This window comes from Bos indicus x Bos taurus, chromosome 19 (assembly GCF_003369695.1).
Source record: "Bos indicus x Bos taurus breed Angus x Brahman F1 hybrid chromosome 19, Bos_hybrid_MaternalHap_v2.0, whole genome shotgun sequence".
NCBI lineage: Eukaryota > Metazoa > Chordata > Mammalia > Artiodactyla > Bovidae > Bos > Bos indicus x Bos taurus.
This window is the reverse complement of record NC_040094.1, coordinates 26,296,223-26,317,176: the sequence shown is the minus strand read 5'-3', so window position 1 is coordinate 26,317,176 and position 20,954 is coordinate 26,296,223. Positions and strand designations below refer to the sequence as shown.

Genomic DNA, 20,954 nt, shown 5'->3' with positions numbered 1-20,954 from the left:
TAGCCAGGACTCCCAGGGGCTCCCGTCTGAGCTCCGCTGTTGGCTTCTCAGGTGACTTCAAAGAACTTTAAGCAGTCTGACAGACAATAGACATGAAAAGTGTGACAACACCAAAAAACAATCCCAACAAGTTGTAAAAATAGCTAGATGATATAAAATAGGCCTGCTGTGTTTTTCTCTACCTCAGAAAACAGACAGTTACCTCTGTTTTTGCATTTTGTCCATTTGTTCGGCTTTTAATTCTTCTAATTCCTTCAATCTTTTGGAAGTTTCAGCATCTAGCCAAGCGAGTCTAGCAGAGAATACAAAAGTCAGGCCAATTCTGCCTCAACCTGCAGGTGTCATTACCGCATAAACAGACCAGGAGTCAGGACCCCGCAGAGCACCCATCTCGGCTCCATCAAAGACTCAGGAGGTAACTCAGTCTCTGGGCCAGTGAAGCTCTCGGTGTAATGTTCCATGTAAAAAGACATTTACCCACAAGAGCATTCCTGGTTAGCATGCAGTGCCACAAAAACCTGGCCACAAATATTCTTGAGAAAACTAGCCTTCGCTGCAATTAGAACTTCTTGCTCAGCTGTAAAACAATGCTGCTGCTCTATCTTCCAGCTCAGACAAAGAAATGGGCTCCCAGGAGAGCCCTCAAGGCAGAGTGAAGTCAAATAAACACAGTAAGGAAAAGCGAGCTCCTAACAACCTTATTGTATGTGTTAGGGCTTGATGCTTTCAGCCCAGGACAGTGAACAGTATCAAATTATCTAATGGTCCACTTTCACCCTGGCTTCCCCATAATTGCAAGAACAATTCCAGCCAAATGAATGCAGGCAACCTGTTTTCACTGTTCTCCTGTCATGGAATGGCCTCACCTCATCACCCCCTATTTAAAGCCTATTCTTCAAGTCCTAATTGCTTTTCCATCTCCCTCCAGGAAGCCCAGATCTCTGCAGAGGTGTCCTGTCCGCCTTCTGAACTCTCTCAGCATTTAACACTTCAGGTTTCAGGGGACATACACCTTTCTGTCTTATAGTCAGTAACATGTCCTCCCTGTTGACTATAAATAAGCAGGGGCTGCGAGTCTGTCCTTTTTGCCCACCCCCTTGACCCCTGCAAAGGTCTCCAAAGAGCTCACAACTGTACCAAAACAAGCAATTGGTAGACAACTGAAACGCACATAATTTTTGAATGAATTAGGCAAGGAATAAAAGAGGGGCTCACTGTCTAAGCTGTATAATTTGACAGGAAAGTTTAGTAATTTCCATTTTAAACAGCCAACATTATACATGGGCAAGAGGAGAGCTCACTTCAGAATTCCATTTGAAAGGGAGCCCATTTCAAAGATCTGACAAACGCCAGCACAAACCTCACTGCTTCGTGTTCAACAGCACCTCTCAACCGACTGTCCTCTTGCGTATCTTCCTGCTGGAGAGACTGTTCTTTGGTGGTATCTTTGGGGCTAGATTTCGCCTTGAGCCAGGCGGCACTGCAAAACAAGGAAAACTTACACCTTTGTAACCATTCCCTCCACACCTGATCACTCATAAAAGGTGCCAGCTGAGAAAAGACAAGAGTGTCACAGTACTGGTGATCTACGGGGGGGCTCTACATTGGAAGCTGAATGTGAAGCAGAGTGACAGCATCCAGGATTCAGGTTCAGTGTCAAAGAGAAGGTCCTTTTTGCTTCACAGAAGCAATCACTATTTTAAATGAAAAAACAATTGTCAATTACAGAATAATGGGTGAAATTCAACAAAACCCTGTTCTAATATACAGATTTGGGTCACAAATTATATTTCACATTACACAGAAACTCTGTACCTTTTATCAGGTCTAATACAGCACTTTGAACCCCAAAGCCTTCCCCCTTACCTCCCCTATCTACCACATGTACACTCTAGAAGACAGTGCATTGTATATTTGGTTTGCAATATAAACTCCAACCAACTTCTGTTTTCATGAGCTTACCAACTGAATTTACATCTCTACACTAGTACATACATAAAAACAGAGAATTAAGAGCACAGAAATAAAGCAAAGCAGCACATATATTATGAAATCAGAAGACCTGATTTTAGTCCTGCTACATAAGCAAGGCATTAGATTCTCTGGACAGTTTCTTCACCTTTAAAGTGAAAGCTGATGAATAAGCATAACCGTCCACTGAGAATCACTCAGCCCTCAGGGGACCCCATCCCACCAAGCTTCTCACCACATCTCCTGCGGGCCTCTTAGAAGTGGGACCCTTCATGTCACCTACCTTCTCGCTCGCTCTCCTCCTCATGTGACTGCTTCTGCCTGCCTTCCTGTGACTGTCCTAGCTCCAGGTCCTTTCCACTGTGCTTCTGAGAACCACTGTCCATGGTACACGAGCTCCCATTTTTAACCACTTCCCTGAAGACTGTAATTTCTGCCTCACTGGACTCTGTGCCCCAGAAGGACAATGCCTTCTTCCCAGCTCTGCAGAAGATTGGGCCCTCATTCTCTATGTGCTGTGAGTAAGTGCTGCTGCTGCTGCTAAGTTGCTTCATGGCCCCATGGACTGCAGCCTACCAGGCTCCTCTGTCCATGGGATTTTTCAGACGAGAGTACTAGAGTGGGTTGCCACTGCCTTCTCCTGAGTAAGGGTGACAAGGCAGTAATGTCAGCTCTATCCTAACTGTCCTCTGCGTCAGGACAGCATCTATGAGGTTTGTACGGTTTTTTAATTCATGTTGTCTTGACTTGGACTAGGAATTATTTTTAAGCATTCATTCAGCAAAGATTTACTAAATGCCTACTAAGATTGACTACATCAGGCACTGTACATTCAGATATAAGGCACAGTTCCCAGCCTCAAGTAACCAGGATCCACTGGGTGTAGAGGCAAGTGAAGAGCAGCCCTCGAAGTCCACAGGGTACTGGAGTAACCTATGGGAGTTACTCAACCCACAGTCAGGTAGGAAAAAGGACCCAATGGGCTTCCAGTCAAAAACATTTCATGTATTACCCATCCAAATAAGCTTTTTTCCGTAAAGGGGACTAAGGCCACTGCTTCACTTGCTCTAAGCAATAGGTCACCTTTGATCTGTGGAGGAAAAGTAAGATCACATACCTGAATGCTTGAATTTTTACATACCATTTAGGAGATGCTGGTGGGGATGTGGGGTTTGGAGGTATCCAAGGAGCCCTACTGTCTTTCACAGGCTGTTGGTTCATTTTTAATCTGGAGGAGACTGTTGTCCTTTGCAACCTGCTTTTGCTGTAAGAGGGGATTAGTCTACTTTTTTCAGCTTTGTGGAGTCCCTGCAAGAGATAAATATGAATTATAAAGCCAAATGGATAGCAAAGAAACTGGTTTTAACCTCAGGCTTACTGAAGGTTCAAATGTCCCTATGCTGTTCATGCATTCATTCAGCAAAAACTTAAGTGGAAAGCACTGTTGTAGAAATTTGGGGACAGCACAGATTACACTAAAACAACCCTGGTTGTGGGGAGAGGGGCACACGTGTAAAACTGAATCCCTGGCTTGGCCATCTTTATATATATACATATAAAGAAATATATATTTATATATTTAATATAATTAAATATAAATATAATATATATTTAAATATAAATTAAATATTTATATTTTAATATATATAAAGTCACATATTTTATATTTTTTTTATATTTTTATATTTATAAATATATAAAATATATAAAAAATATAATATATACTATATAAAATATAAATTTATAATATACATTGTAATATATAATATATAAATATATATTTATAAATATATAAAATATATATAACGTCTTATATATTTATAATATATTATAATATATAAATATATGAATTTTATATAAATATATATAATATATAAAATATGTAAATATACATAATATATAAATATAAATATACTTGTATATTTAATATAAATATATTAAATATAAATTAAATATTTATATTTAATATATATAAAGACATATTTTATAAATATATATTTTATATATTTATATATTTATAAATGTAAATATATAAAATTTATAAATATAAATATAAAATATATAAAAATATATAATATATAAATATATATTTATATATATATATAAATATACAATATAAACAATATATTTATAAATATATAAAAATATATATAATATATATATTTATAATATATATTATATTTTATAAATATATAAATATATGAATTTTATATAAATATATATATACATACTATATATAAGTATATATTTGTATATTTAATATAAATATATTAATGTTAAATATATTTAAATATAAATATATTAAATATAAATTAAATATTTATATATTTAATATATAAATGTATATATATAAAGAAATATATATTTCTTCCTAACTAAGCAAAAGAGATAAATTGTAAAACATTCTTGGATAAACCACATCTCTCAGTCTTGAGGTTTCCTATCTGTAAAATGGGAGATAATGTCTTCCCAAATTTCTAGAAGATTAAAAGAGCTAATAGAGAAGGAGTATGATGAAGTCAGGAGAAGGCAATGGCACCCCACTCCAGTACTCTTGCCTGGAAAATCCCATGGACGGAGGAGCCTGGCAGGCTGCAGTCCATGAGGTCGCTAAGAGTCGGACATGACTGACCGACTTCACTTTGACTTTTCACTTTCATGCACTGGAGAAGGAAATGGCAACCCACTCCAGTATTCTTGCCTGGAGAATCCCAGGGATGTGGGAGCCTGGTGGGCTTCCGTCTATGGGGTTGCACAGAGTCGGACACGACTGAAGCGACTTAGCAGCAGCAGCATGATGAAGGCAGGAAGGTATATGCCACCTAAACAGAACAACTACCATAAAATGCTATAGAGAACAAGGCTGTTTCGGAGAAATATTCCAGGCTGAATTTGTATAAGCTCAACCCTGACTGCCCAATGATCTCCCTTGAGAGTCTGTTTGAAAAGCAATAAAGACTTGATCTTAATCCATAATTTATGAGTAACAGGTGATTATGTTACAGAAGCCTATGGAGAAGCCATCAAATTGGAGTAACCACATTAAGCATATTCAGACTAGGAGGTGGTCTTCTAGCCAGTTCTCCACTGGTAGGGCCTAAAGTTAAATTTTAGATAGGCGCTTAAGAATATAATGTACTTTGAAGCCAGCTGACTCCCAAAGCCATGTTAGAAAGTACTCACCCTAAGATGCCTTTCAATATCAAGTGATATATTATGTATCAATATTTAGCAGAAAATCTTCATCTTAAACCTTCAAATTTCATACTTCCAAATCAGAAGCAGAAAAAAATTGTATTTTAAAATAGCCTGCCCAATGAAGACCATGGTATCAAATCAGAAAGGCTCTTACTAAACCTGGACAAGAAAGAATGCCCTGTCCTTAGTAACAATACTAAAACTTGTTTTTTGTTTATAAGCTATGTCAGCTTAGACAGCTGGGCTTAAGGGCTCTGGCATTCAAATGCCCAAGAACTCAAATCCTGACTCCACCACTTACCAGCCTGTGTGACCTTGGACAATGTCAGATTAATACAAATGGGCCAAAAGAGAGGAGTGATTTCATACTTGCTGTGGTCTTGCTGGTGCCAGAGTATCTTTCTTCCTAGACGGTGGCACGTTCTCAGTCACAAGCTTCTTTCTCCCTGCTTTTATTTTTGCCAGGGCTAATGCCTCTTCTTTGAAGCCTGCATTTTGGTCGAGGATAGATGGAGCGTTTTCCTGAAGGATATCCGCCTCTAATCCATCAAGCTCATTTTCCAGCCTCTGGGTCACTGGAAGCTCTGTATTGGGTTGATACTTATCTACATGGAGATTTCAGAAGGACAAGCGGAAGGAAATGCTATTCAAATCAAGTAAGAATGATTATCCAGAGGCAGATAAGCTCACAAAACCCTGTTAAAAGCTGATGTGTCTTGCTGCCAAGAGTTGCTTCTGATCCTATGACTCCTACTGCAGTTCTATGGCAGAAACCTAAGTATCATGGGTGACTCCTAAATCTCACCTCCCACATTTACTTACTCACCTGGTCCCTCAAATCCTAATTCTATCAGTAAAATACCTCTTGCCCTTTTCTTCCCTCCTGCCACTCCCTAAGGTCAGGCTTGCAATAAATATCTTGTGACTGCAACAGCAGCATCTTCTAACAGACCCCTTCCTTCTCTTCAATCACACCTTCTCCTGACTACCATAATTATGTTTTTAATGTAAATATTTAAGTATCACTTCTCAAAACCTTCGATGGCTCCAAATTTGATACAGAATAAAGTCTGAAATCCATACATGACATATAAGCTGCAATGGGAAAGAAAGTAAAACTGTATTTGAAGATGAGATATTTTGTATATAGAAACAATCCAAAGAGAATCTACAGATAGGCAATTACAACTAAGAATAGAGTTCAGCAATGTTTCTGGATAGAAGAAGAAAAATAAACAAAATTCAGTATCATTTGCAGATACCAAAATAACTAATTAGAGAAAATATAAGAGAAAAAGTACCCCATTAACAATAGCAACTAAACTATAAGGCACTAAGGAAGAAATCTTAGGAAAGATGTATAAGACTTTTTACCAAACAAAAAAGTTCAAAGGTATTTTTGAAGGACAAGAAAGAAAGTCTGGATCAATTCTTTTCATGAATGAAAAAAATACTGTAAAGCGTCAATTCTCCCCATAGTGATCCTCAATTTCAAATGCAAGTTCAATTAAAATCTCAACAGATTTCTTTTTTGTGGATGTAAAGTTTTAATGCTAAAATTCTTACAAAGTGTAAAATCCCAAGACAGCCCAACTAATTCTGAAGAACAACAAAGTGAGGAGTAGGGCAGGGGTGGGAGTCTTATTTTCCCAGAGACAGTGTTCGTGATAAAGCTGTAATAATTAAGGCAGTGTGGGAGTGATGCAGGAACAGGCAGAAACCAACGAAGCGGGACGGGTGTGACAAAGGCAGTATGACAGATCAATGAGTGTGAGCTGCAGCGCTCAATAAATGATGCTGAGATCACTAGTACCCATAGGTAACTAAGGAAAGATCTAAGTGTTCCGTGTGAGAATCCTCACCCTCACACGGAACGCTTACATTCTAAATGTAAAGAAGACCTAAATGCGAAAGCAAAACTTTTAAAGCTTTTACAAGAAAATATAAGAATATGAGTATGACATCAGGGCAGAAAATGCTTTCTTAAAGCCAAATATAATGTTAACATATGTAAACTTAATTACACTAAACTGCACCTTGCTTTTGACAAAGACACCAAAAAAGTCACAGAGAAGCCAGAGTCTGAAAGTAGATTTCTGTAAGGTATATAATTAATATAGGCTTAATATCCAGAATAGATAAAGAACAACTGTGAATCTATAAGAAAACAAACAATGCAATAGGGAAACAGGCAAAGGACAGAAAATGGCAGAGAGAAAATCTAAACTGTCAATAAAAACATGAAAAGATGAGCACCAGCAATCAGAAAAATCGAAATTAAAGCAATGAGGTACCGTTTCAAATTCATCAGATTGGGAGGAAAATTTTTAATGTGACAATACCAAGTACAAACAAAGATGCAGAAAAACAAGTACTCTCATAGCTATTAGTGCAGGAGTGAACTGGCGCAGCTACCAGAAGATTCGCCCACACTGTCGCCCAGAAGCTTCACTCCTAGGAACACCCTCAGCCTTGAGGGAGCCTCATGCGTACACAGGAAGACATGAGATAGACAATCACTTCAAAGCGTTTATAATAGCAAAAATCAGACACAACCCAAAGGTCCATCAGTTTTACTACATTTAGACTGCTTTTAACAGCAGTAGGCTAAAGGCCAGGTTCCTCTTGCATCACTTTTTTAATCTGGTACTTTTCAAGGCCATGGAGGTTACACAGTAAGGATACATAAACTGAAAGGAAAGAATGCTTAGAACAAATCCTAGTCTAAAATTTAATTATTAACCCTCAGGTTTACATATAGCAAGGTGACTCTGACCTCTAGGTCCCGATGCCTTTCCAGTAATGATCTGTATAAACCAACTGCAAATGTAGTACAAGCTCCAGGGGCAGCTGAGTTTGAGGACATTGCTGGTGGTGGGGAGGGATTGTCCTTACGTCTGACGAGTTGTGCTAATGCAATCCACCACTTCAAGAACATTCCAGCAGCTGCTAAAGAAATGCATCAGTTACAGAAATCACAAGACCAAATCAGGCTCACACATTTAATTCAAATGAAAATGGCAAAGACGTGATTTCCCACCTAACTGGCTCCCTGTGACTTTTAGGGGCGGGAGGTCAGAATGGAGGAATTAGGTAGAGCGACATCTAAAACAGAAAAGACACCACAACCTTCTGAAATCCGGTTCATAAAGAAAAAAAAAAATAATACACATAAATAAAAATAAGAGGACCACAACCTTCGCCATAAGCAACTGTACCAAATTTGCCAAGTGGCTAAGCATAATCACACCTCAATTTGTAATGATGATAACAACAATGATTTTATCATCATCTCTTACATCTGTACATCTCTTCAGTTTCTAACATCCTTCACATTCACATTTGAGGCTCACCGTGACACAGAGCAGGCGGGGCAATGATTAACTTTCCAGATGAGGAAATGACAGTCAAGTGTTTTACTCAAGGTCAAGGACAGCAAGCAACAGCGTCACATCTTCTGACCCCCAGTCCAGGGTGAGGCCCATTCATCCTGCCGTCAGAAACTGCAGCGCTGTTCCAGACAACTGAAGCGCTGTTCCAGACAACTGAAGCTTACGTACTTCTGGATGAAATACCTAATTTGCTACTTTAAACAGCTCAGTCAGTCACACAGGATAAGGACCACCAGCATACCTGAGAGAGGTTGCAGGTTCGATTCCAGACCACCACAATAAAGCAATATCATGATAAAGTGAGTCACTCAAGTGTTTTGGTTTCCCAGTGCATACAAATGTATGCTTATATAGTATGTAGTCTAGTACGTGTGCAATAGTGCTGTGTCTTGAAAAAATGTACACACCTTAATTAAAAAATACTTTATCACTCAAAAATGCTAACCATCACCTGACAACACAGGGTTGCCGCAAACCTTCAACTTGTAAAAACCACGGTATCTGCAAAGCGCAATAAAGTGCAGCACAGTAATGTGAAGTATGCCTGTATTATCCGCATTCACAGATACAAAAATGAAGGTTCAGAGAGACGAAATTACCCACCCAGGATCACAAACGGGCCGAGCTGGGACCAGAGGGAGGGCTTTTTGGTCCCCGTCTTCCCCACAGTGGTCTGTCTTCCTGCTTTCCCTCACTGGTACCTGTGGTGAGTTTTAAATGAACAGGTTTCCCAACTTTTCTCTCTGAAGCTGGTCCCCGCCTGTTGGTGCACTCACAGTTACGGGTCCCTCTCATCTTTCAACTCATTTGGGAAACACGTCTCTGTGGGCAGGCCTGTAAAGTTCTCTACATTTCCTCCAGAGCGTGGTAAACGAGCCCCTAATACCCAGAACTGAAGTTACCATGATCTGTTGCTCAAAGCCTTTTCTTGTTCTACCACACCCTCTTCAGAGCTGGTTGTTTAAGCGCCTAATTACTGCCGGGCCCTGGGCTCCCACAGAGGATACAGCATCCAATAAGCATCACACCCACACTGAGCGGAAGGCGGCCCCTGGGTAGAAGGAAGGTGGCAGCATTGGTTCTACCCGCCTACCAATGAAGGGAACAGAATGCCCCGTTACAGCAAGTGAATATCTAACAGCGACTGAGGAGGTTAGGTTTTGTTACATTCACGATACAGGCAGGACATTATACTATGCAGGTGCCATAGAATTAGTGACAAATTGAGAAAGTGAACTGATTTATAACTTCAGATCAGTAGAGGAAACAAAATGAAACAAGAACTCGATTAACATAGTAAATTACAACAAAGAAAAAGAAGTGGCAGATCAAAATAAAAAGGGAGAAAGAAGTCCAAATGTGCCATTAATCTCAGTAAATGTCAGTAGGTTAAATATAGAACTCTACAACAGGGTGAAAAACACTGACAATGAAGAACTTACAACAAACATTCTTAAAAGAGCAAAGACGGACTGTACATAAAGGGATGTGAAATGTTATTCTAGGTAAATGCCAAATAAGTTGGGTAGATGAAACAATATTTGTATCAAACAAAACAGAACCCAAAGTGAATGACATTAGCAAGACAAATATTTAATAATAATATATAAAATCCACCAAAAAAGATTTATCAGTAAGGAATGCTTATGCATCTAATAGCATGACTTCAAAATGTACTAAACAAAAATGAATACAAATACAATGAGAAATTTTAAAAGTCTTCAAAGACTTTAACATACCTTTATATCAGTCGTCTAAATCAAGTAAATAAAACCAGAAAACCATAGAAAAAAAATAATAAAAGAAATAAAGATTGGAAAGGAGGACATAAACCAATGGTTATATTTATAGATGACATGACTATATACATTGCAAAACACAAATAATATGCAGATAAATTACAGAAATAAATTAGCAAGGTTGCTAGATACAAGATCAACACACAAAATCAACTATGTGTATACCCATAATATACGCTAGAAATTAAATTTTTAAAAAGACATCCTTTACTAGAGCGCTGGAAATAGCAATAATTCTAACTAAAGATGAACACACACACACACACTGTAAGTTACTAAGAGTATTTAAAAACAACTTAAATGAATAGAGGGACATATACCCTGCCTGTGGATTGGGAAATATAATTTTGTAAAGATATCAATTCCCCATCAAAATTTCAATAGGTTGTTTGTTTGGGAGTGTTGAGAGAGAGAGGGCAGGGAAGCAACAAATTCTGATCCTAAGATTTCTATGGAAATACTGAGGGTCACTGGTGACAAAAGCTGCCTTAGAATAATTAAGATAGTATACACTAGCCTAAGAACCTACTGACTTAGAATAATTAAGATAGTATACACTAGCCTAAGAACCCACAATTAGATCAGTGGAAGAGAAGAAAGGACCCAGGAAGTGACCCTACACATGTGGACACTTCACTTATGACAAAAGTGACATCGCCACTGCGGGAAAAAGGATAATGTTTTCAACGAAGAGTGCTACCTCAAGTAGATATCCACCCGGAAGAAAATGAACCTTTTCTAGAAAATAATATAGGAAAATGTTTCCTTAACTATAGCAAAGGGAAAAGCTTTTTTTTTCCCTAGTAATTAATTCTTTATTTTTTCCCCCAACCAGGGCGTTATTGTTGTTTCCTCGCTAAATCATGTCTGACTCTTTGTGACCCCATGGACTGTAGCCTGCCAGGCTCCTCTGTCCATGGGATTTCCTAGGCAAGAATACTGGAGTGCGCTGCTATTTCCTTTTCCAGGAAAAGCCTCTTAAACAAGATCCAAAAACAATCTTAAAAAACAAAAACCTTATATAGGAAAAGATTGCCACGTTGGAATTAAGTGAAATTAAGAATTCTGTCCATCAAAAGACACTACAGCAACATTTAAAAGCAAGCCACATCTTATTTCTAAGAGAATATCTATAACACAGGTAATTGGGAAAGGGCCCATATGCAGCATACTCCTACAAAGAACTCGACAAATCAATTGAGAAAAGTGAAAGGAAAAAAGGAACAGAAAATAAGAAAGAGAGGGAGGCAGAGGGAGGACTGGGAAAGAGACTTGAACTGGCACTTCACAAAAGACATGTAAATGGCCAATAAATATACGAAAAAGTACTCACCATAAATCATCCAGAAAATATAAACTAAAACCACAATGACAGCCTTACACACCAAGCAGGTGGCTAAAATTTTTAAAACTAATAACAAGTGCTGACAAGGATGTATAGCAACTATTCTCATAGGCGACTGGTTGGAATATAAAAGATAAAACTACTTTGAAAAAAATCCTTATTACAGTTGAACAAATACATACCCTGATGACCTAACAATAATACTCCTGGGAATAAACCCATAAGAAATACATACACACATGTACCAAGAGACGTATATAAAAACAATCACAGTAGTTCTCCTTAAAACCACTCCAAACTGGACAAAATCCAATGACTGTACATTCCACTTCAACTTATAAAAGGAAAACTGTTGTTGCTTAGTTGCTCTGCTGTGTCTGACTCTTGGCAAACCTTTGGGATTTTTCAGGCAAGAATACTGGGGTGGGTTGCCATTTCCTCCTCTAGGGGATCTTCCCAAACCAAAGATCAAACCCACATCTCCTGTGTCTCCTGCACTGCAGGCAGGCTCTTTACCCGATGAGCCATCATATATTCTACTTCAACTAAAATAAGGGAAACCAGCTTATTGGATTTGTCCATACACTGATATAATGGCACATTAAAAATTTCAATATTAAAATTTTAAAACTACTTTAAAGTACTATCAGTATGAAGTTTAACTATGAAGAAAAAAAAAGAGGACAAGAAAATCTCTCAGCAAAACAGGAACAGAAGAAAATTTCCTTAACTTCATATGCACATTTGCCAAAACTCAAGAGTCAGTATCATGTGTCAAAATGCATTCCCTTTATACTGGGAAAGGGGGACCCTGCAAAAGTCAAGCATCTTAAGAGAAAATATTTATGATATATGTAAACCAGAAAAGGATGAAGATCCAAAATACATAAAGAACTTCTGAAGCAAAGACAGAACCCAGCAGGGAGATGGCAAAGGATATGAACAGACAAATCACAGAAGAGGAAGAAATAAACAAGGCCAAGGAACATGTGAAAGAAAAATCTTCCTCACCAGGAACCAGGGAATATAATATAAAACAATAAGATATTCAGTAACATTTTCCACCAAGAGACTGGAAATTTTTTATATTTCATTGTATAAAGTACTTGGTAAGGATATGGGGAAATATATACTGATGGTCAGTGCTAGTTGAAAACATAACTGTACACCCATTTTCAAGGGCAAGTTGGCAGTGTCTGTTTTAAATGGGCAAACCACATAAGCTTGTAATTCTACTTACTGGAATAACAAGAATTTATTTATTACCTATGTTAAAAAAAAAAAAATCCATTCATATCAACCAAGTATGTGTTTGTGTGTATATGTATACACAGCTATCATTAAAATGTAAATAAACAAACTCAGAAGAGAAAGTAGGGTTCTAACTGTCAGCTCTGTAGGAATTTACTTTGGTTAGCCCAAATGCAGGAAAAGGAAATTTTACTTTCTTCACTCTCCCTCCTCTATGGAAATACTCCAGCCTCCAGCCTAAAGTAGCATCTTGGCTGCTGTTCACTTATCCTAGTTCAAGTGCACTTATTGTTGACCAGACATAAATCCTGTGGCATAAATCAATGTGGCAACTGTTAAAGCCCAGACAATGTCAAGGAATAAAGTATCTTGCAGTAAACACTTTAGGACACATACCAGCAAGGAGCTTCTTTGCCACTGAAGGTTGTCTTGTTTCCTGTGGAAATATCTCCTTTGCTACAAAGGGCTTCCTCTCACTCTTTGGGGATGTGTTTCGCCATCTCTCTAAAGCCCTTTGGCTACCAATGGGAAATCTGCTCCGAATTTCACCGAAACATTTCTTTGCCTTTTTTGGAGACAGTTTCTTTTCCAGGAGAGATTCCAAAGCCTGCCATGAAACAGTCAATCATTCTCTTAGTTTGTCTCACAGAAGTCTGACTGTTGATCACAAAATGGAAAATGGGGACCCTGGAAAAATATGTTATTAAATAGCCATCTCCAATTGTTAGTGAACCATCACTTACTTTTAAAACTTGGTTATATAGGACATCCAGTTAATAAAAGGAATTCTGCATGTTCTTTTACATGTTTAGCTCATGAAAACCAATGATCAACAAGTAAAGAATATCATTACTATTAAAGGTATCCAAATTCTAAAACTAAGGATCCCCGTTTAAAAACTAACCACAGTCTTCAGAATATAATCCAATATAATTTATTTCATTAGTTTCCAATGAAAACCTCATAAACTTAAATAATCTTTTAAGTGGGCACACAAACTATAACGCACATCTTCATAAACTAAAGGAAACTTAGCATGTTAATGGCTCTGATCACTCATCCACCACAATGGGGGAGATCTGTCCCTGCCAGCCCCCTTTCCTGAGAGAGGCATGTGCTCTAACAAGCACCCACTCACTCATCACCAGGCAGCAAGGGCCCAGTCTCCCATGGTCAGTACATGTTAATGAAAACTGAACACAGTCAGGGACATTTAGTTCAGATGACAGTAAGGATAAGAACATAAACTGTGGGATAGTGTAGTACACATCAACAAGAATAAATTTCTTGTGCTACTGAATATTTCCAAATGTAGGGGAGATAAAGGGTATGTTTAAGAAACATTATGTTAAGGTACTCTTGCCCAAACTTTGGGATAGACAGTTTCTATCTCTTGAGATCCTTTCTAGAATGATCAAGCTATGTTCTTCAAATAAAATTGCATTCCTGATAGTGATTCCATATACATAAATGTAAGCAACATAAATCACAAATATATTTGCTGGATAAAGGTAGAAAGGGTCTTAAGGATCACCAAGGGCTAGCTAATGGTAGAAATGGTCTGTCACTTGCTCTAGAATTCTTCCCACTACAGCGTGCTTCCCTATAGCTAACAGTTTACTATTATATATCTCACACCAACATAAAGGCTTTTTTTTTTTAATCTGTGGATGAAAACGTGTGTTACAGTGGAAATAACAATGGTACGGGAGTTCGAAGACAGGTGTTTGATTCCCAGCCTTCAAGAGAAGTGTCTGTGTCATGTCTCTGAGCTTTGCTTTTTTTAATATGTAAAATAGTAATAAAACCAACTGCAAATCACACCAATATAGTAAGGATGAATGGCAGCATTCTCTAAACTTCAGAGAACTATCAAGATTTAAGGACAGACTGTTTTTGTCGTCTTCATCACCAAAAACTAAGAACATCACCAATAAAAACAACTTAGTACACACCAGTTGGGATCTCCAGAAGTCTCTAGCCGTAGCACAAGACTTTAGGCTTGCTTCCATACATTTTTGTGCTTCTTTTCAAAAATCTATCTAGTTTTCAAAAATCTATCTAGTTGTACACTGATATGCTAACCTAACTACTAAACAGTGTTTTACTGTTTTCCTTTCATATGCTAATACATTCTTTATTAAATGGCATGGTCATGGAATGGAATATTCTGCTTAATTAATGGCCTGGTTATGAGTTGTTTTATGTCCTAGACTTAAGACACCATTTCTCAAAGAAGTAAGACACAATATTGACTAGACTATAAAAACAATGAAAATGAAGTGCTCCTTCTGCTCTCTGCAAAGCTTGAATTTACTAGGTATCAGACAAGTCTTGTATTCTCTGTGAACCTCAATGAAATCGGGCAGTGGTGAACACAACCTCCCCGCTTAGAAATAATACACTTTAAATACAAATCATGGTCAATTTCATACCTCGATCTGTTGCAGGATATCTATCACCACATCAGGGACAGAAGACTCAGCCTCCAGCTTGGCAGAACAGAGAGAGAGCTGGCGGATAAGACTGCCCAGCTCCTTGCACCAAGTAGGAACAGGGTACTCCCCTCCGGCAGTGAACTGAGTGACAAACGTCTGTAAGGCCCGAATTGCTCCTCGATGGGCAGCAGCCAGCCTGGACACTGCCCATGACTGGCAGTAAACGAGATGCAAGAGTTACTTCAATACTCAGAACATCTAAATGTTCACCCAACCCTTAACAAACATTTACAGTCAATCTTCTGTGTAAGAACGACTTCCATTGTGAAAACGTTTTCATAGTAAAGGGAACTGTAAAGTTTAAAGTTTTCCTAATGACAAAGTGTTTTCCCTCTCATGCTCAATTTCTTATACCAGCTGCAGCAACAAACAATCTATTTTCAGAACCTGTTTCTTGGAAGGTGATCCTCGAAGTCAGGATATTTAAGACGCTCACTCCCTAACAAGTTTCTACAAGTGTTGATGATAAATATCAGTGCAGAGAACCCACATGTAATACCATCAAAGCACTGGAAATGTAGTTTATAAATAATAAGAATTAAGCATAATTAAATTGCATCATACCTTCTTAGTGTGTTTAATCTTATGTGGACTCAATTTATCCAATTCTTCCTGGATTTCTTTAACCTGGTTCATAAAGGGGGGGAAAAATGAAAATCTTTGTACCTTTCCACTGATCTTTTTTGTAGAAAAGGATGCATCTTATCTTGTCCAAATATAACCATTATTGATTCAAGTCACTTGAAAATGAGAACAGACTCCTCATTCAAGCACTCCCACAACAGCTACTGGTTTCCAGTTTGAGATGGTGACTACAGCACAGGTCTCCCTTCCATCCCTTGATTCCCACTGAAAGAGGAATTTAACATAAAGGAGGTGACTCGGGAAAGGCAGGAGCACATCAGGAAGTTTGCAGTGCCGTGCTGCCAAAGAATTCAGCTTTTGGACTTTCCTGATGGTCCAGAGGTTAAGAATCCACCTGCTGATGCAGGGTTCAGTCCCTGGTCCTGGAAGATCCCACATGCTGTGGGGCAACAAAGCCCATGCACCACAACTACTGAACCTGTGCTCCGAGAGTCCAGGCGCTGCATGCGACTACTGAAGCCCACGCGCCCTAGAGCCCGTGCTCTGCAGCATGAAAAGCCACGGCACTAAGAAGCCTGTGCGCTGCGACTAGAGAGTAGGCCCCGCTCACCAAATACAGAAGCCTGTGTGCAGCAACAAAGATCCAGCACAACCAAAAAGAAAATAGTTAATCAATGATAAAGAAAGAAGTCAGCTTTCACCCTCTTAGATACAGACAGCCAATCACACATTTCAAGCAGAGCTCTGACAGGCTAAGATTCGTGTTTCAGAACAATCCCTGTGACAGCAGTGTAGAGTAAGGACCAAAATAGAAGCCAACAAGAATAAGAACAAAATCTCACTCAGGCATTATCTTTCAATCAAAGAGCCCAGTTCGGGGTTCAAGCAAGAAAGCTAACATGTGACCTAAGCGACCAGAAATAAGTTCAATGCTTACTAACAAGTAAGACATTAAAATTGAAAAAGTGAAGTCGCACAGTCATGTCCGACTCTGCAACCCCATGGGCAGCTCCTCTGTCCACAGGATTTTCCAGGCAAGGATACTGGAATGGGTTGCCATTTCCTTCTCCAATTAAAGTTGAAACAAACATTTTTAAAAATCTACCCATAATGTAAATAATATAAATGCCTATTCATGAGCCACTACATGTATCCTGGACAGAGAAGACTGGCATGCTGCAGTCCACGGGGTCGCAAAGAGTTGGACACGACTGAGCAACTGAACAATGACAAAACGTATCCTGAGTGACATTTAACATAGTCTTCATTCTTTACTATTTAGTAAAGACAACCAAACTATCTACTACACGGTGGTAGTGGTTTAGTCGCTAAGTCATGTCTGACTCTTGCAACCCCATGGACTGTAGCCTGCCAGGCTCCTCTGTCCATGGGATTTTCCAGGCAAGAATACTGGACTGGATTGCCATTTCCTTCTCCAGGGGATCTTCCCAACCCAGGAATCGAACCCGGATCTCCTGCATTGCAGGCAGATTCTATACTGACTAAGCTATGAGGGAAGCCCTTCTCCAGGGGATCTTCCCAACCCAGGGATCGAACCCAGGTCTCCCACACTGCAAGTAGATTCTTAACCAGCTGAGCCACCAGGGAAGCCCATCTACTGTGTACTAAGCTTCTAATATACAATAAACATGCAATGGATGGGAAACTAACAAAGTCCCTTTCCTCTAAGACTACAAGGTGCGTTACTGGGGACCAAGGATTTCAGGGTAACCGATACACTTAAACTTGTCTACAAAAATATGTGCTGTATAAGCATTTCTTCCTGGGGAAAGGACACACAGCTTTCAGAAGATCCTCAAGCATCTGTGACCCCCCAAAAGCAGGAAAAAATGAACAAAACAGTATTTAAAGAGTTTGGCTGTATACACACAGACACATAAAGACGGAGGGCAGAAAGAGGAAGAATTGCTTGTCCACACATTCAGGAAACTTAGACGCACAAACATATCAGAATCCATGTAGGATACGCTGATGCTGATACTTCTGGCACGAAAGGAAAGCACGATTCCCTGGGAAGCCCACCCCACCCTCGTCCCTGCGCCTCCGCACCTGTTGCTGGAGGACATAGAGCGTGCGGGCAGAACGGACTGCCTGCTCCTGTCTCCTGACCCGGATCCTCCGCTCCTCATCAGGATCCAAAGCTTCTTCCACGCGATCTGAAAATATTTTCCCCCCGAAAGTGGATTATAAACCATATATAAAAGCTGATTAAAAACTTCAATGGCTCAAAGAAATAATGAGGTTAAAGATCTTTAGTTTTACTAAGAAAAAAAATGAGGCTGTCATAACAAAAAATTTGTTTTCATCAGCCAAGAAACTAGCAACGGGCAAGGGGGCCTGTGTACTTGACTCCGAGATGGAAGAGACAGGAAGGTGTTAATCAAATCCAAATGCCCCGGACAGCCTAGCCCACTGTTGTGCAGTTATTACTTTTAAGCTATTTATACTGAACCCAAATCTATGCTTTCCATTTAAAAAAAAATAGTTTATTGACCTATTTTTATATATAGCAAAATTTCTTTTATACTTTCTGATCCTGAACCCAGAAGAGGAAACCTTTCTCTAACATATTAAGATAGCAAGGGCTAAAATTATTTGCCAAAGCCTTTGTCTATTTCTCAGAAAGCAGACCCTTGTACACAATGCTGCTCCGTATTTTCAAATGATTAGTTCAAAGAAATTATTTCTGGAAGACTACCTGAGCAGCTGTGCTCTAAGGCCCCCTATACAAGCCCCCCTCAGTAGGGCGGCATGCCTCGTGGCTTTGCTTCCCCCACCTCACCCCAGGAGCATGGTTTCTACCACACTGTTCCATGGGGTCATGCTACAGACCACCACTGAGCAAAGCTAGGAGAAATAAGCCAAAACATTTCTGTTACTGTGATGTAGGAATGTTTTTGGCTTGTTTATATTACACAACATATTCTTTATGAAGACCCACCAGAGAAATCTTCCAACCTCTATACCTGGCATAATTTTCTCCTTGTGCAATTTTTTTTTCTTTCTCTAATTGATCACATTTTCTTCTTTAGCAGACTCTGTGGAAGCTTAGAAACAAATCTTTTGCCCATTCCTAATAAGTCTTATTTTGTACTTTCCTTGTTTTTTTCCCATGCCAAAATACCCTCATTTACATATCTTTGTTCTATTTTGTTCAATCTGTTTCTGTACCGTACCTTAAATTCATTATGTAACGTGCATATGCATACATTACTTGACTTTAAAATGCAAAAGATCATCATAGACTCTACTATCCTGGCACAGTAGCTCCTTTTGATGCCAACTCCCTGTGCCTTGCAGTCTGAAAGCCAGGCTTGACTCCCCTACTTCTCAGCTATGGCAACCCCAAATTTTCCATGTGCAACCAATCCTCTACTCTCCAAGAAAATGCAATGGTGTAGAGAAAGCTGAAAGATTGTAGAAAACAGTATGAGAGGGTTATATACCTTCCTTTCTACTCTGCGGTCAGATATCTCATACATATTCTGTAGCTCCCTATCACTACGGCATACTCATCTAAACATTGCCCAACTTAGAACTGTTTTTATCTAGAACATACATGTTTATATAATGTTCTTTTCTGAACAAATTAAAAATAACTTTTCCAGAAGGACTTCTGGATACAGAAGCAAAACATTATAGGATGATTTGCACTCAGGCGCCAGAAGACAGCAGGTACTGTGATTACTAGGTGGGACCCTCAGTCACTCAACTCACCTAGCACAGCCTAAGGAAAAGGGGCTGTTCCAGGTGCCTCTGCTGGAGAGATGCTAGGGCAAACTCTTCAGAAAAAAAGACACTGGTCAAACTCAAAATTCACCTGTCTTGCCATGAATGCTCATTCTAGTGACAGAAGGACAGAAAGGGAACTGATGAGGGGCAGGGGTCCTGAAGAACGTATTTGGCCTCTACCCTCTTGGAGCGTTTTTTTCAAAGTCAAGAGTCCAATTTGTCTCACCTCTTTTAGCTACTTCTTCAATTTTACGGATACAACTGCTCAATTCTTTCTGGAGTCGCTGAACTTCCAGCAGGCATTTGTGTTCACATAGGCTTTTGTGGTCATCTATCCTGGAATGTGGCTGAAGGCCTGGATCATGCGTGGGTGGAGAATTTGGCACAGGAAGACCCGACTGTCCTGGATGAGATGTGTACAGGTATACCTTGGCGCCTGAGCTGGAAATCTCTACTTTGGACGGCTGGTGGCTGCCATGACAGGCTTCCCGACGCCTTGATTCCTCTCTTTCCACCCCAAGGTCAGACGTTTTATGCTGAGAGTGTCCACAGTTCCGAAAGACGTGGGGTGGACTTCTGAGGTGATGCTCTTTTCTATGTTCTTCTAACTGTCTTCGTTTTACATCTCTTTTGGCCAGATGAACCGCATAGCTAAGTCTCTCTTCTGATACAACAGAAAATGAAACGGAGCTGCCCAGGCCGGGACCATCTCTGAAATCCAAATCTCTACAGTGGTAAGACTCATTGTATGAGTGCTTCAGTTTCTCGATTTTAATTCCATGTGGGCAAGAGTATTGGGTTGCCAAGTTGCTTGAATGTGTAGGAACATTCCTATTAAACTGCAGCTGGTTCTTTAAAAAAATAAATAAAAGCAAGCACATGTTAGAAAAATACCATATTGCATAGCTGACATATGTCTACAATCAAGTTTCTAACATTTCACCCACACTATTATTAGTGCTTATGGGGTATTTATTTTCCTGTTGCAAAGAATTGGCCACTCTCACACCCTTGAATTGATCACATACCCCTGGTTTTATCCTACAGTCATCTGCTGCTGCTGCTGCTGCTAAGTCGCTTCAGTCGTGTCCAACTCTGTGCGACCCCATGGACTATAGCCCACCAGGCTCCTCTGTCCACAGGATTCTCCAGGCAAGAATAC

At 39.3% G+C, this 20,954-nt stretch overlaps 1 protein-coding gene across 5 annotated transcripts in view; it reads right to left on the bottom strand.

The window, feature by feature from the left end:
- KIAA0753 (KIAA0753 ortholog) overlaps nt 1–20,954 on the bottom strand; it is a 58,156-nt gene that overhangs the window by 25,611 nt on the left and 11,591 nt on the right. For 4 of the 5 annotated variants that reach the window (XM_027517267.1, XM_027517269.1, XM_027517268.1 and 1 more), the window contains exons 3-11: nt 20,019–20,643; nt 18,110–18,216; nt 16,019–16,081; nt 15,392–15,607; nt 13,353–13,563; nt 5,539–5,774; nt 3,113–3,279; nt 1,361–1,480; nt 203–292 (exon numbers count right to left, since the gene is read on the bottom strand). In XM_027517267.1, coding sequence (XP_027373068.1) covers nt 203–292; nt 1,361–1,480; nt 3,113–3,279; nt 5,539–5,774; nt 13,353–13,563; nt 15,392–15,607; nt 16,019–16,081; nt 18,110–18,216; nt 20,019–20,643 — 1,835 coding nt within the window. The remainder of the gene's footprint in view (nt 1–202; nt 293–1,360; nt 1,481–3,112; nt 3,280–5,538; nt 5,775–13,352; nt 13,564–15,391; nt 15,608–16,018; nt 16,082–18,109; nt 18,217–20,018; nt 20,644–20,954) is intronic. The other variant, XM_027517270.1, reaches the window with a different exon arrangement.